The following is a 15,786-nucleotide window of genomic DNA, read 5'->3' on the forward strand; positions in this document are numbered from 1 at the left end:
TATGTGTTTATGAGAAATGAAGAATAACTTATTAAAGGTTATCCGTGGCGCCATCTTATAAAAATAATGGAAACTATTTTCACTACAAACTTGGGCGTTTTGCCACCAATGGCGCCACTGGGTACTAAAATCTGCTCACGGAGCGGCTCAGTGAGCGGTGGCCTTTCTGGACGCACCATGCACCTAATATGACGCCATGGCCAAAAGGAAAATGGAGGGAGAAAAAGCCTGTTAAAGGTTCATTCTCAAGTAAATCCACTTTGGGGATGAGATCGATTACGATTGTTTATGTATTCTTGTTTGAAACTATAAAAAATGTAGCTTAAATTAGGAAACGAAGGTAAACAAAATTACTTGACAATTGATCGATTATTTCCGATTGTTAATCAATGTGTTGACTCGTCCGTTATGAAGTTAAAACGAAGAAATACAAGTGTATAATTTGTGTATTGCATATCTACGAGGTTGGTTACGCATCATTGCGCATATTTCATGAATGTATTTGCTTGGCAGAAGAAATTATCAATAATTCTACTAGCAAAGATTTCGTCGACATTGGTCGATCCAAGCCAATTAGATTACGGAATTGATCAGAATATCGTTCAAACCATTTGCATTGGTTCAAGTTTCTTAGCTTCATCGTTTTGTTGCACTTGGTTTCATTGTAGTCCACATATATGTCCGTATAAGTGAGAAGTGTAGTATAATTATATGTAGCTAGAGTTAAAATTCCTAGTTTATGTATGAGGTACGAAATTTTCGTAATCATTCGCAAATAATTGTTTCTCTGTGCGTATAACGTGGGTTTGCCCTCGTTAGTCGGTTCGTTAGTGCTTAGGAGGCATGTGGCGTGTTCATTAGTTGATCTACTTCGTTTCTTTCCGTTTATGCCTTTTTTCTATCTGTTTTTTTTCTTTGGATTGCACAACTTTCGATGAATTTAAAAGAAAGAATTTTAAGAGTGAAAAGGTAACGTCAAAATACTCGCTGTTTACAAAGAGCATGTCACGTATAGCGTGGAAGGTCTCACTCGCAAATGATGTTTGATACGATTCAACTTTGTGTAGTTGGTTTCTATATACCTAGCAAAGTTGATTTAAACGGTCGCACATATGATTTTTCGATAGTTTCGAAAAATTTCTTACGCATAAAGCAGAGTACACGAATAAGGTCGTCTTGTTTTTCTGATTGCGTCAGTTTGTAAATTTTTGTGGAGATTCTCTGTTAATCGGTTGTTGTCGATACGGTGTAAGTTGGGTTCGGACGCGTGAGGTATTGGTTACAGATATTATTTCATCTCTCACTTTTTCCTCTTCGACGAAATATTTTCAACTTAAAATTAATGTGTATTCTATGTATCTTCGAAAATTTCTATCAAAGCAAACGATTTTTGTGAAAATCGAACCAATGATCGTTATAGTTGTTCATTTGAATAAATTTATCGTGTTTTACAAATAATGCAACTACGTAATTGTTTCTATCTGGCACATTTCACGGTAGATATAAGGAAATGCGATACAATTTTTTACCTTCTTGGTTATTTGTTTCCTGATTGTTAAGCTATTTCTTTGTATACAACAAAAGTATATGTGCGAGTGATCCAACCTTAACAATACGCAATACCCATTTGGACTTTAATGTTGAAATATACTTTATTATATAATATTTGAGCTTTTGAATTCTTTATTATTTATTATTATAGATGACTATTATTGTACGCGTATAGCACATTATATATGCAAAGTGTAGGTCATGCAGATCGTCTGCACAGTAATGTAATGAATAGCTGTGGGAACTCTAATATTAGCACAAAGCTACGTGGATCTAAGTGTTTGGAGATACAGGAAGAATCTATCGGTAATAATCGAGCTGGAGAGTTAGAGAAGGGGGATGTCAATGTTATAAGCAATTACAGCGCAAACGATTTTAATGCTCCACGTGGCACATTGGTCATCTGTCACAGAAGCTCAAACAATTATTCCTCCGATCATAGTTTTCCCAGATTCAAACCAAGGTAGAATATAATTTTGATCTGCTATCGGATGGTTTTTTTTTTTACTGTGCACAAATTATTTTAGAGGCGGTGGTGCTCCACGCAATGAATTTCGAATGGCTCGTGGCGGAAGCTCCGGAGATCGCACTAGAGGTGCACTACGGGGCAGAGCTTTTAAAAAGACCCCCATTGAACGAGACTCGAATTCAGAAACTAGCTACTACCCTACAACTCGACTTAAATTTCAAGAATCGTTGAAGAATCAGGAAAATTCTCAGGGAAAATATTATGACGACAAAAGAATAAATGGTTTGAAACGCTATTTTCAGAAGTATTTAAAATACGTTTGTATTCTAATTATACTAACAATCATTTGTGAATCTTTTACAGAAGATTCTAGAATTTCTAAGCTTTTGAGGAGATTGTGTCGGGAAGATGACTATGATCATTTTATGGTGCTGTGCAAGCAAGCACAGGAAGGTATAATAGCATCAGAAAATCAGAGATATATAAGGCGAAATTTGGATGTTATTTGTGAAAGCCTATTGGATGTATTACATACAGGACCTGGACCAGAAGCAAAGCAACAAGTCGCCAAGTGTCTAGGTCGTGTTGGGTATGCAGCTGAACAAGACTTCAAACGGTAAACAAGAACATATTACAATATAAATCAGATTTATTTTGGTTTAATCTAATTATTCAATGTATACTTGCAGATATATGGATTGGGTTTTCAACAAGTATTCATTGGAAAGGAAGGATGACATAAAGTGCCTTTTGATTAAATCTTTCGTCGAAGTTTTTAAAATTGACGCAGAGGCACCAAGGCTAAAAGAATTCTCAGTGGTATTTAAATTCCTCTTTTTATTGAAAGAGAGGCTGTTTTCTGTCAAATTGTTTCTATGATGTAATGAATAAAGCATTGCGCGTATTTTTTCGTTTTATTTTCAGTTGATGATGTCGCAACTCCAATCAACGCTAGAGAACGTCGATCGATCGGATTTATTGGTAGCAACTGTAGATGCGATATTGTTGATAATGGAATCTTATCCTGAAACGTTTTCGAACCATTTTCGCGATACAGTTGACATATTGGTCGGCTGGCACATCGATTCGACTCAGCAAAAAGCAATTGCTAGCTACGCTAGCCGTAGTTTGCAAAGATTGAGAACATTTTGGATAGCAGATCTGCAATTCACTTTAACATTATTAGGACAATTTTTAGAGGACATGGAAAGTTACGACGAGGAATTGACTTTACCAGAATCGGGCAGGAGTTCACCTGGAGACGAAGTATCACCGACACCCAGAGAATCTATTCTTCGTATCACGTCTCTGATATCTGTTTTCAACACAGTCACAAAAAGCATATCCGAGCATTTGAATCCGAATCTCACGCCGAATGTTCAATGGTCGTTCTTATCGGATTGTTTGTCGAAAATGTTGAAAACAGTTGTGAAAGCGATAGAATTGGACGATTGTAACAAAACTTGGCTTTCGAATTTCACTGTTACACCTGTGACTGCCGATGAGTTGTTGAAACTTCTTAGGAATACAAGCACCGTTTCGACAAATTTCAACAAATCCGAGTTAAACGAGGAGGATGTCGTTAAAATGTTCAAATCGTTAAATCTTGATAAGAACAAGCTGAACAATTTGAAAAAGAGCATAGAAAAGGAGACATCGTCGAAAGAAAGAGAACCTTTATTAAAAGTCGTACGTTGGATGGAATTGAAAGGAAAAAAGAAAGCTCTGGATTTAACCGAGGAGAAGGAAGAATTGATAGTAACCGCAAATGAATGCGCTTTTCTGTTGTTGGGGCATCTTCAGAGTCGTATAACGAAAAATCACGAATTACTCTACAAGTTTATCGACTTGCAGCTGAAAAGAATCAACGTGTTTTGGGATGACACGATCATTTCCATGTTGAATACTATCTCGAAAGTAATAAAAGAAGTCTCCGCGAACCTGCCACTGGAATTGGTGCACAAATTGCTTGGGAAGGACTCGGCGCTACTCAAACTGAGATTCCGTGATTCTATTTCCATTCAGAATGCCAGTCTTGGAGTGTATCACAGTTTGCTCAGTTTGAAAAATATTCCATTACTGCAGGAATCGTATCGGTACATATTGTCAGATTTGGAGATTGCTTACAAGCTTGTCTTAGCGGATATCGAAAGTTTAGTTGCAGACAATCCGTTACTCGACGATATCAAATATAAAAAGAGCGACGCTGAGATCGTGGTTATTTTTCTGTTACGAGCTCTATCCGATATAGGTAAATGTACAAGCGCGTTTACGTTAAGATAAAACCGAGACGATACGAAATGATCGATTCGACGAAAGATAATATCTGATACACTTGTGCGCAATGTTTTGCAGCAAATGCGAGCAACTCGATCATCGGCATGTGGGCGTTGAAACCGAGCATTTTGGAACTGCTGGCGGTGAAGCTGAAGCCGTACGAAAGTAGCTTGTCTATGAGCAGTCCGTTCTTGCAATATAGTATCTTGTATTTGCTATACGCTCATTGTTCCAGGTAAAAGGCATAAACAGAGTCTAAAATCTTTGTCCTGATCGGCGCGTTACCGTTGCATCTATTTTCGTTTCAGGTATAATCACTTTGTACCGAGTTCGAGCTTGATAACTGGAACTACTACCTGTCGTCCGATAGATATGTTTCCGGGTGCCCTGGATGTACCTACAACGTCGCCAACCAGTGGACATCTCTCCATTATTCTCAATTTAATAGCGAAGAGTTACAAAGAGTACACGCCAGAACAAACGTTATTGTTGTTGTCAACGTGGATGCAAGAAATTTGTGTACAATCTGAAAATTATATCGGTATACTGAGTAAAACGAAGGAGTACGAGAACGTTCTGGCGAGTCTCGTTGCCAGCGGAGCTAGTATCGACCGTGACATTTCCATCACCGTTTGCGAACTCTTGGAGATGTTAGTGAACGCGAAGAACGTTACGTGGAGGGAAGAAATCTATTCGTCCATAGTGGATTTGGCGACGTTACACTTAACTTCGTGCGACGAAGTCGTTCGGGAAAAATATGGCTCGTTCTTAACATGCGTACCTTTGAATATAGTAATACCGAAACTCAACAAGGAATGTTTGCTATCAGAAACGAAGGTAAGACGAGGAACTCTTGAAATATACCGGACGATTCTGATTATCGATTTATTTTTTTATAGAAACATCAATGGATTAAGAGTTATTCAACCGAGTCAGTGGTTCTTGCCCAAAGACTACACATGCGAGGGAATAGTAACGGAGAGATGCAAGCTCAACACTTTAAGACTTACATGGCTTTCCTATTGCAAGAACAACAACTGGATGCCTTTGGGTTGTCAGAGATGTTTACGTTGTGCTGGCCGATCGTGTAAGTATGGGTTACTGATAGAAATGGTAGAAGACTATAAAAAAGTAAACGAGAATTCAGGTAACACGTTCAACACATACTCTGTCTGTATTTATAGGTCTGAGAACGAGACCACGAGAAGGATGTACCGACTAGGGCTCGCAAATCGATCGTTCCTATATTTTTGGGCCGGCTTCGAAGCGGCTCAGCACTGCGTGACCAACAAGCTTCGTACACCATTGGGTAAGCCGCAAGAAACGTTCACGTCGATCGAAAGCGCTTTGAAATCATTGGCGCGGGAGATATCGTATAATATGGAGACAACAAGAAAGGAGAAACGAAGCCTGGATCATCTTTTGAGCGAACACACCCGTGTACGACTGTTAATCGAATTCCTTGAGCACCTCGAGAGAGCGATACACAACGCGGCAGAAGGTTGCGCGATCGCTCTGTCACCACTGTCCAAACCAGTCAGAACCTTCTTCCGTACGAACAAGTCTACCTGCAAGGAATGGTTGAATCGCATTCGACTGGCGCTGTGCGTAGTGTCGTTGCATTCAGGACTGGCTGGTAGCGGTTTGAGAAACAGTCAAAGGTTGTTGGAAGATTTGAGCAACAGCGATAATACGCAGGGTATCGAATTCGAAAGGGCGACTCTATGCACGGCGCAAGCAATGATGATGTTGGGGGAGGCGGAGGCGTTGCAAGGACTTTACGTTTACACCAAGGAAAAAGAAAGAAAATTCCCGTGGTTGAAAGCTGCGATGGAAGAAGCTGCGAATCGCTACGAATCCGCTGCCGAGGCCTATAAAGCGATCATCGAGGAGCAAACATGCGCCGCGTTCAGTCGATCGGGAAAAGATACAGAGCCAGAAGAAGAGGGAGAGGACGAAAGCGACGGTTGCGTTGGTGGTGGTATCGGCATGGGTATGGGTATCGGTATCGACAGCATTAACGAAAGCGAAGATCCTTCCTTGATCGACGGTAAAGGAAAAAACGTTAAATCAGAGGGGGACAATCAGGTACTTGGTTTTTGCATGCAACGGCTGTCCAAGTGTTACGAAGCGGTCACCGATTGGTCTCGATTAGAGGCATGGAAGCTGCAAGAGGCCGAGATGTTTTCCCGCGAAAAAAACTCAATCGTCGGACACCAGACACCGATAGAGAACGCTGATTGTCGACGAGCGAGGTGTTTGAAAATGTTCGAAGCTGGCGAAACGGTGTCTCTCGATGATCTGACTGACTGGAATTTATTGGAGAACGGAACCGGGAAAACAGGAAATTGGAGCTGTGCGAAAACGCTGGTAGAATGTAACAACACGTTAATCAATGTAGCGCTCAGAATTCACGCGAACAATTATCAGGATCATTTCGAAGAGGAGATAGAACGGTGCCGAAGAGTGGCGTCCAAAACCATGGAAGAGGGATTACGAAACGTACCTTCGGAATATTTAAACGAATCGATACTGATACGATATTCGACCGACGGATTGAAAAGCTTGTTACTGTCTGGTCGAGAAGAGAACACGTTCGAATTGTACAAGACCGAGAAAATCGATCGCATGGATTCGAACATTCTGACTCGTATTCTGTGGTGGTCAGAGTACTTCCGCAATGCAAGGGAGAAGGACAGCTCAGAAGTTCGTCCAGGTACCGTTCTGTCAAACGAGGTATCCGATTTAAGATTGCATATCGTTCGAACAGCCAGAAAAGAAGGTAACTTTAAATTGGCGAAGCGAGAACTTCTCAATTACTTGCGTTCCGAATGGGAGATCTTTAGAATCGATGAAGGAAAGGGCAGTGGACGATTCGATCGCGTCGACCTGGACTTTGATCGGGTCACCGACGATGTCCTGAAGAACGTGATGCGTGTCAAGTGGTCGAAGAACAACATGCGCGCGTTCCGCGAATGCTCGAAATTGCTGTACGACATGGGACGCATCGATAAAGCGTTGAAAGTTTGCAGCGCGACCGCGCTTGGAATATCGCGGGCCATCATCGACGGGGAACGCTCGACTGACTTGAGAGAGAACGGGACGAGGCTTCTGCTCACTCTTGGTAAATGGATACAACAGGAAACGGGGAAAACTGAGAACAATCAGCTGGATCAGTTATTGGAATTCGAAGCTGTGCACAACGACGGCTTGATGAACAAGCTGTTCGGTCCTACCACAGACTCGATACCAACTTCGGACATGATCATCGGTAGATTGATGCAGCTCGGTGTGAATCAATGCCTTGATTTACCAGTCGCGTGGTCCAGCTTCGCGGGCTGGTGCTACAAATGGGGGCGGAAAATCGTCGACAATTCGAATTCAGGTCGACTGACCGACTTGGACAGAACGACCATAAGGGATTTGCTGCCCTTCGATACGGACGAGACTGACTTGATCGCGATCTTTTCGATTTTGAGTCAAAGCAAAACGATACCCGAAGACGAAGGCGACATCGCGGACACGTCCAACGACGTCAATACGTCCGATATGATCGAGAACCAGCTGCGAAACGTTCCTATACTCAGTCGAGCCAGCTCTGATCGTCTCGCGATGCTTGTCGATATCTGGAAGCAAGCGCAGAAACGAATTTATTCGTATTACGAGCTCTCAGCGAACGCGTACTTCAAGTACTTGCAGCTCGCCGCGAATAAGGAGACCAATCATTGCGACACTATCACGGCCACGCTCAGATTGTTGCGACTGATCGTGAAGCATGCTCTTGAGTTGCAGAACGTCCTCGAGTCTGGACTTTCGTCGACCCCGACGGCACCGTGGAAGGAGATAATACCGCAGCTGTTTTCGAGGCTCAGTCATCCCGAATCTTACGTTCGGACTCGAGTCTCGGAGCTGTTGTGCAGGATCGCGGAGAACTCGCCACACTTGATTACCTTCCCTGCGGTGGTGGGAGCAGTCTCTGGCCAGAGGAAAACCTGCGACAAGGTCCTGTACGAGAAAACAGATGGTGATCGGTCCACTAGGAACAATTTAGGCTTCATCGAAGAGGAGGGCGAAGAGGAAGAAGAGGTAGTCGTGGAGGAAGAGGAAGAGGAAGAGGACGAGATAGCCGAAAGTTCTTCTGGGGGATACCAATATCAAGACGAACACGAGAAGTTTATGGACTGTTGTTTTTCGCAATTGGCCGACTGTCTCTCAAACAGAGTTCAGGATTCTGTTGAGCAAATAAAGATATTGGTGAAGGAGCTGCGTCGTATTACGTTACTGTGGGACGAGCTATGGCTAGCGACTTTATGCCAGCATCACACCGAGATTTCCAAACGATTCGAGCAATTGGAAATCGAGGTGCAGAAGGTGCAGGATAACGTTTGGCTGTGTGCCGAAGAGAAGGACACTTTGATCGCAGAAAAGCATCGAATCATATTGAAGCCTGTAGCCTTTATATTGGAGAATCTATCGGCCATGACCTCTGTCCCGGCTGAAACTCCACACGAGAAGAATTTCCAGGAGAAGTTTGGCCCTTCGATCGAGGAAGCGATAAATAAGTTGACCAATCCCAAGAACCCCGCGAAGCCTCAAATCGCCAGTCTGTCTTTGAAGCAACTGGAGAGCAAATTGGCGCAACGCGTGCACAGACGTGCTGCTTATTCTCTTTCCATGAACGATATCAGTCCAGTCTTGGCAAACTTGAGGAACACTTGTATCACGATGCCTGGTGTAGCCGCCGTTGACAATAAAATCGTCACCATTCAGTCAGTCGATAATAATGTTCAGATATTGCCGACCAAGACCAAACCCAAGAAGCTCATATTTCATGGTTCCGATGGACACGTTTACACGTACCTGTTCAAAGGGCTGGAAGACCTCCACTTGGACGAGAGAATTATGCAGTTTTTGAGTATATGCAACACCATGATGTCGAAGAAGGGAGAGTCGAAGCAGGTGTACAGAGCACGCCACTACTCGGTTATACCTCTGGGTCCGCGATCAGGCCTCATACAATGGGTTGACGGGGTCACCCCCTTGTTTGTTCTTTACAAGAGGTGGCAGCAAAGGGAAAATGCTATGACCAATAAAACCGGTAGCGCGGCGATCTTGCGACCGTCCGAGCTGTTTTACAATAAACTGACGCCATTGTTGAAAGAGCGAGGAATCGCTTTGGAGAATAGAAAAGAATGGCCCGTCCAAATTTTGAAGCAAGTGTTGGCCGAGTTGATGGCCGAAACACCCAAGGATTTGTTGGCAAAGTTAGTTTTTAAAAAGTTTCATTAAGTTTTGCGTACATCTGGAATAGTGCTAACAGATTTTCTTATCTTTGTCTTTGCAGAGAGATTTGGTGTAACAGCATAAGCGCCGGCAGTTGGTGGCAAGCAACCAAAAATTATTCCTACTCGGTCGCCGTGATGTCGATTATCGGCTACATCATCGGTCTCGGTGATAGACACTTGGACAACGTCCTAGTCGATCTGAATACGGGAGAGGTTGTACATATCGACTACAATGTTTGCTTTGAGAAAGGGAAAACGTTGCGTGTCCCGGAAAAGGTGCCTTTTAGAATGACCCCGAATATTAGGACAGCGTTAGGAGTAACCGGTGTTGAGGTAAGACAATCTGTTTAATGACTTGAACAGTTTGCGCAACATTGCAATCTGCATATATATTAACAAACCGATATTGTTTTTTTTAGGGTATATTCCGTCTAGCCAGCGAGCATACGCTTAGAGTAATGCGGCGAGGACGCGAAACGCTGCTGACTTTGCTCGAGGCATTTGTGTACGATCCATTGGTGGATTGGCGAGCTGGAGCGGACAACAGCATTGCGAGTTACGGGGCGTGTCAAGCTAGAGCAAGGTGTACAGGTATAGGAAGAAAACAGTTGGAGCAGGAGCTTACACGGGCAATGTTTGCCGTTCGAACAGCAGAGATGCGTGCCGAATGGTTGGCAAATAGGTTGGTAAACGATAATCTGCGCTTAGTCGTATTCTCTCTTCTTCGAAGAAACAACTTCTAGTTCCTATCTTGATTACCCAGACTAACTTCCAATTTGTTGACTCGTAGGGATGAACTGATGAAAGTGTTTCCGGCTCTTTGTCACCGTTTGAGGTGTTGGGTAGACACGATCGAAGCCACACGTCAGTGTCAAGATTTGCTACAAGACAGGCACCAACAGCTCGCTTTGGTTAAAGAAGCACAGGCAATGGGACGCAACCATCCGTTGTACTCTGTGATTAAGCGGTACAACTCTTTCAAAAGAGCGCGCGATGCTCACGAAAAAGCGAAAACTGGATTAAAGGAAAGAATAGATGATTGCGAGAAACAAATTAATATGCACAATGTAAGCAGACTTTATTTCGTCGTTTATCAGAGAGTTTTATGGGAGAAATGGTCATTTTCATTCATTTATCTATTATTTTTGTCTCTTCAGTTGGCACTTTCGGCGGTAAGGGGCCTCCAGTTGGGGCAGTGGTTGGCAGAATTGGGAACGTCTGCAAGTCAAGAGGACCACGTGGTGTTCGATTTAGTCAAGGAATTCTTACAGAACGCTGGTCAAAGTCAAATGATCCTCCAGTGCGAGCAATCGGAAAATGAGCTAACGCAATTAGCCACTCAACAGTCGATTCTAATAAGAAGTTGCTTAGATCTTCTAAGTCAGTATTCGGCGATTTGTAGGCTGTATCCTTTGAGCATCATGTCGCAACATCGCACAGTTCTTTACCACGGTTGGGCTAATGAGCTTCTGAATTCGGGAAGCGTCGAAACTTGCCGCGAAGTCATGGCACAGTTTGAAAATACTTTCGATCCGATAAAGAGCTCGAATAATCAGCAAGTGCAACAAATAATAGCGTTCTCTTATCAGATGCAAGGGATCCTGAACGAGGCCAACGAGAGACTGAAGAAGGCGTACGAAAGAATGGTCGCGGAGGGCTTGCCAGAATCAATTAGCAGAATAGAGAAAGCGTACGCAGAGTCGAGATTGCAGATACAGAATTTCTTAAGACGAGAAAAGGGAGCGGAAAGAGCGCTCGAGTGCGTCAATATAACTGCTCTGTGCGCCCTGAATAAAAGATACCTGATGATGGAAGGTGCCGCAAAGTGTGCGGGTGATTGTTTGGTCGATCTCACGTCCAGAGAAGGAGACTGGTTCTTGGATGAAATGCGTCTGATGTCGTCCTTGATCGCAGAGTTGGTCAGCTTAATACCCGAGTGCCATAAAGCGAACAACGACTCTAAAATATCTCTCGTACTCAAGTGCTTGAGGGGGTCCGATTGCATCTACAAGGGGCTGCAAGAGCTTAATTACAACTTTCACACTATCATTCTACCAGAAGCGATGAAAACAATTATAACGGAAGAGCCAACTGTGATCAGAATGATTGGCGAACTGACAGAGATCATCGTGTCGCCTGGTGTACCGCTCGGTGAAATTTTAGGACAGCTGGAGATGCATTTAAGGTTTACCGTTATGGAAATGGATAGTCCTCACGCAATGATGCAAGGTGTCGTGAATAACATGAGATTACGTTTCGAGGCGTTGCTGTCTCGACCAGCCGAGATTCAGGAATCGAACCAAGATGAAACGCTGACACCTGGTCAGATGCTGTTGATGGGCTTCAACGGATTATTCGAGAAACTCCAAATGGAAGGGAACGCGTTAATAGCTACTCTGAGCACGCTCGAAATTCCAGGTGCTTGGAGAAAAATCGATCAAATTCGGGAAGCGAAGGAAATGTCCGCGCCTATATTCAATAAAGCTGCCTGCCAGGTTCTGGAAGACATATTTCTGGTTAAACGATTGCACACCATACAAGAGTTTTTCATGATGTGCAGAGATATCGCGACCGCGTTTAAAGGCGGTTTAGCGAATGTTTACGACGATGAAAGATTAAATAAACCGATAAGAATATTCACAGCGGATTATGTGTCGAGACAACTGCTCGGGGTTACCTCTCAAACGCTTGCAATCGCTCTTTGCCTCTTGCTGCAAAGAATGGGTTTGAGCGTTACTACCGAGATCGAGCAGAGGGACATAGGAGCCGAGAGTAAAGTCTCGCTGGAGGAATTGTGTAGAAAAGTTGTCGATCTGTGCTTAAAGAGAGGATCATTCTCGGGATCCGTGCTCACGCAAGCTAGCGCGCTTAGTAGCACTCTGGAGAGCACTTGGCGAAGGAAACAAAGCAGCAGATTGGCGCAGCAAAGCGTCGAGGCGGCGAGAGCCAGCATGCAGAGACTTCAACTGCAGCTTACTGCTCATCACTGGTTGCACGAAGACAGCTTACTCTTACGGTCAAACCTCAATCTAATGAATCCTTTAAGTAAGTTACATTTAATCGCACTCTTATGTTTTTAACGATACCTAATTTCTTATTATACATTTCTGTTGCTTTTAGATCGTTCAGCGTTCATGCTGGAATTACGAAAGACAGCCTCGGCGCTCTCCGGTCTACAGTCTCGCGTGTGCGAGACACGAGAGCAACAGCAAAATCTAGTCTCTAGCGCGGTACAACGTTTGAAGTGGGCTGCAGGAGCGAATCCCGCTCTCGGGGAAGTAATGTCCGCGTTCGATAATGCAGTGCTTTCCTCCTGCGAAAAATTGACTCGACAACAGAACCTTGCGTCCAGTGTCGTTAATACGTGCAACTCCATATTGCACTACGAGGCTTTAAGGACTAGAACGTCCGAGAGCGTAACACACGACGCAAATTTCGTCAAGCTAGTGAAGCATTGGGAAGAGAGCTGTATCTTGACCATGAATCTGACCATTACCGTTACCGCGATCGAAGAGAGCCTGGTCGAATTGTTGCAAGTGGATTGCAACGTCGATATAAATTGGTTGAAGCACGCGGAACGGTTCATTTCTGAGGCGATAATAGACGTTCAAAAGAAACTCCAAGAGAGGCAGGAATGCTTGCTCACCGCTCAAGAACTCTTGCGGGAGCAGGTTAGAAACTTGCAACTCGTGTTGACTGAACACCACATACTGATGTGGGACGTACGAATTTTGTTGCGGACAATGGCGAAGCAAGAGAACATCGACGGGTTGCAAGAGTTTCTCGCTTCGTATCGTGCCTTCACCGAAAGCGTGTCAGCGATCGTGAAGGAACTCGAATCCGACACCCTTGACGCAGTCAGAGGTACAGCGATTAAAGAAGATTTGGAGAACATGGCGGTTACGGTGCCAAATTTGTACACTGAATTGTTGGAGTTTGCGAACGAGAAGAAAGCGAATACGACGAGGCTGCTGGAGAAACAAAAAGAAATCGAGAAAGCGAATGAAAGAGGACGGGAAAGAGAGAACGAGACTGGGACCGAGACTGCGACTGAGAACGAGACCGAGACTGAAACTTCGGCCGTCGTTGTGACAAAGAAGAAAGGGAAGTTGATCAGGCAGGAGGGCGTGTGTTACAGCCCGAGAAAAGGAGTTCCGTTAGCCAGGGATCCAACTACGGGCAAAGGTAAGATCACTTTTTGAGGGACATCGTCGTTCCCTATCGTCGCTCATTCTTTTTTTCTTTTTGTATTTTCGTACATACAGCTGTCCAGGAACGGAATGCGTACGCGCTGAACGTTTGGCGTCGCGTACGAATGAAGCTGGAAGGGCGCGATCCACACGCGACACGCAAATACACCACAGCCGAGCAGGTGGAATACGTGATACGCGAGGCTCAGAGTACCGACAATTTAGCCCTCCTGTACGAGGGTTGGACACCGTGGGTCTGAACGAAAGGAGGTTGACGCGATCGCGTCGATGGTTCAATGCTCGTTACACACGGTACTAGAGTTCGTACCGTCCTTCGCTCTACGCTCGATGGAGCCAGCTCTCTGTTCGACCAGGTGTGAAGTAACTTCGTCGTCACCTGGAAGAGAAAGTCTATGCCCGCAAGGATGCCGTTCAAGTTCGGCAACGCGCGCCTAAATACAAGGAAAAATCATGCGCGATCAACGATTCACGATCGAACTTCGATTCTGGCACCGATTCTATGATTATCTCAAAAATCTCTCGTCAACACCGCGTACCCGTGCGTTCTACAGAGATCCGTTTCTTTCTTCCTAGTTTCCATTCGTCCACGTATACTTTCGCCCACACTTTCTTTCATAAGGCGACCAATCCAACCAACTATCAAACAGTCACCCTTTAAAAGTGGACAGATACACGATACGTAAAAAAAAAGGCAAAATCAAGGAAAGCGCTAGCGGTATTTATCATCGCCATACGTAACGATAGAGGTACGCGACGGTCGAGATAGAGAGAGAACCGAGATACATGCCGCGACTTTTATTCAGTCTGCTGTTTGTTGACGCATTAGGAATGACTGATGTTTAAATGTCGACGATAGATTTGGGAAAAGCATAGAACCTGTCGCATCTTTGGAATAACGAGACAACGACTGGAAGTTCAGTCGACGATGCGGAGAAACTCGATGGCGATTAACGCGTCGACGGTGACGACACTCGAGACTCTAACGAGAATATCTACGACTCGTTGTCTGCCACGGACGTTATTTGTTCGAAGAAACGGCCCTTCTCCGAGGTTAAATTCATTTAATTTCCCTATTCGCCCATAAAAATCCCCTAGAATCTTAGCAAACGCATCGGTCGGTCGGGATCGAGTTTTACGACTGTAAATCAATTTTGGGAAACGTATGCATAATCCTCGGTTAGCCAGTGGTTAGATTTAGAGTTTGAGAAGTTAACAGCGGGACCAACAGGGACGTTAGAAACGATCCAAGGATTCATACAATTGGGTATACTGTCAATATCCGTGTTTTACTTTTTCAATTGGGGGCTTCATGTGAATTTGAATCTGAATATATGAATCTAAATTTTCCATCGGTAATATAAACACGTCGATGCATTCGACAATACGTTGGATTTTTATCATTGCAACTATAATAATTTCAACGCTTGGCAGGTTATCCGCTTGAATACGTTGTATGTAAGGGTTATATGTGTTATTCGATGAAATCTGCAATTTTAACGTTTCTTCTCATAGAGTGGACAATCGTCTGTTCAAGTTGTTTTCCATTGTTTTCTGTAATAATATTACGTGATTAACGATAGTACCATTGCGCCTCTATAGCAACGGTCGTAATAGTCGATCACCGATCTAAAAATGCCCGTAATAGAAAGAACGCCGAGTAGAAAACATTAATGTCGCTGCAGATATTTAAGAGAAAGAACTTTTTTCACATGAAAGGTAAAAATGCGTTAATCAGAAAGAGTGGTCGACCGTCTCGCGTTTTTTTCTTTTTCATTAATTTTTTTTTTATTTTCATTTGTTACGAGGGAAAGGACCATAGAGAAGGTCGCACTTTGTAACCAATAAAGTTTCGGGTACATATAAAAATGATGGATAATGATCTATTCCCTTCGCTTAAATTAAACTATCCAGAAACATTCACGATTCATTTACCTTGGATCTCTTGTGTCTGGTACGATACACCATCATTCGTCACTCTGTTTCCTTTCGCTGA

The 15,786-nt window shown here is 43.7% G+C and overlaps 1 protein-coding gene across 7 annotated transcripts; it reads left to right on the top strand.

Moving 5' to 3' along the window:
- The first annotated feature begins 244 nt into the window (after positions 1-244).
- Positions 245-15,659, top strand: LOC128881308 (serine/threonine-protein kinase SMG1). Of its 7 annotated transcripts, none has more exons than XM_054132242.1 (16): positions 245-340; positions 1,703-2,014; positions 2,079-2,302; positions 2,384-2,636; positions 2,710-2,839; positions 2,945-4,271; positions 4,376-4,532; positions 4,606-5,134; positions 5,197-5,384; positions 5,482-9,561; positions 9,642-9,915; positions 10,002-10,264; positions 10,373-10,649; positions 10,740-12,627; positions 12,703-13,767; positions 13,848-15,659. In XM_054132242.1, the coding sequence occupies exons 2-16, from the start codon at positions 1,737-1,739 to the stop codon at positions 14,030-14,032; spliced, it is 11,118 nt and encodes a 3,705-aa protein (XP_053988217.1). In that variant the 5' UTR covers positions 245-340; positions 1,703-1,736; the 3' UTR covers positions 14,033-15,659. The 7 variants fall into 7 exon arrangements, with proteins under 7 accessions (XP_053988217.1, XP_053988220.1, XP_053988215.1 ...); XM_054132245.1 differs by lacking the exon at positions 245-340 and having other exon boundaries at positions 511-2,014; positions 2,384-2,473; positions 2,558-2,636; XM_054132240.1 differs by lacking the exon at positions 245-340 and adding an exon at positions 511-1,272.
- Positions 15,660-15,786: the final 127 nt, after the last annotated feature.

This window comes from Hylaeus volcanicus, chromosome 8, assembly GCF_026283585.1.
Source record: "Hylaeus volcanicus isolate JK05 chromosome 8, UHH_iyHylVolc1.0_haploid, whole genome shotgun sequence".
NCBI lineage: Eukaryota > Metazoa > Arthropoda > Insecta > Hymenoptera > Colletidae > Hylaeus > Hylaeus volcanicus.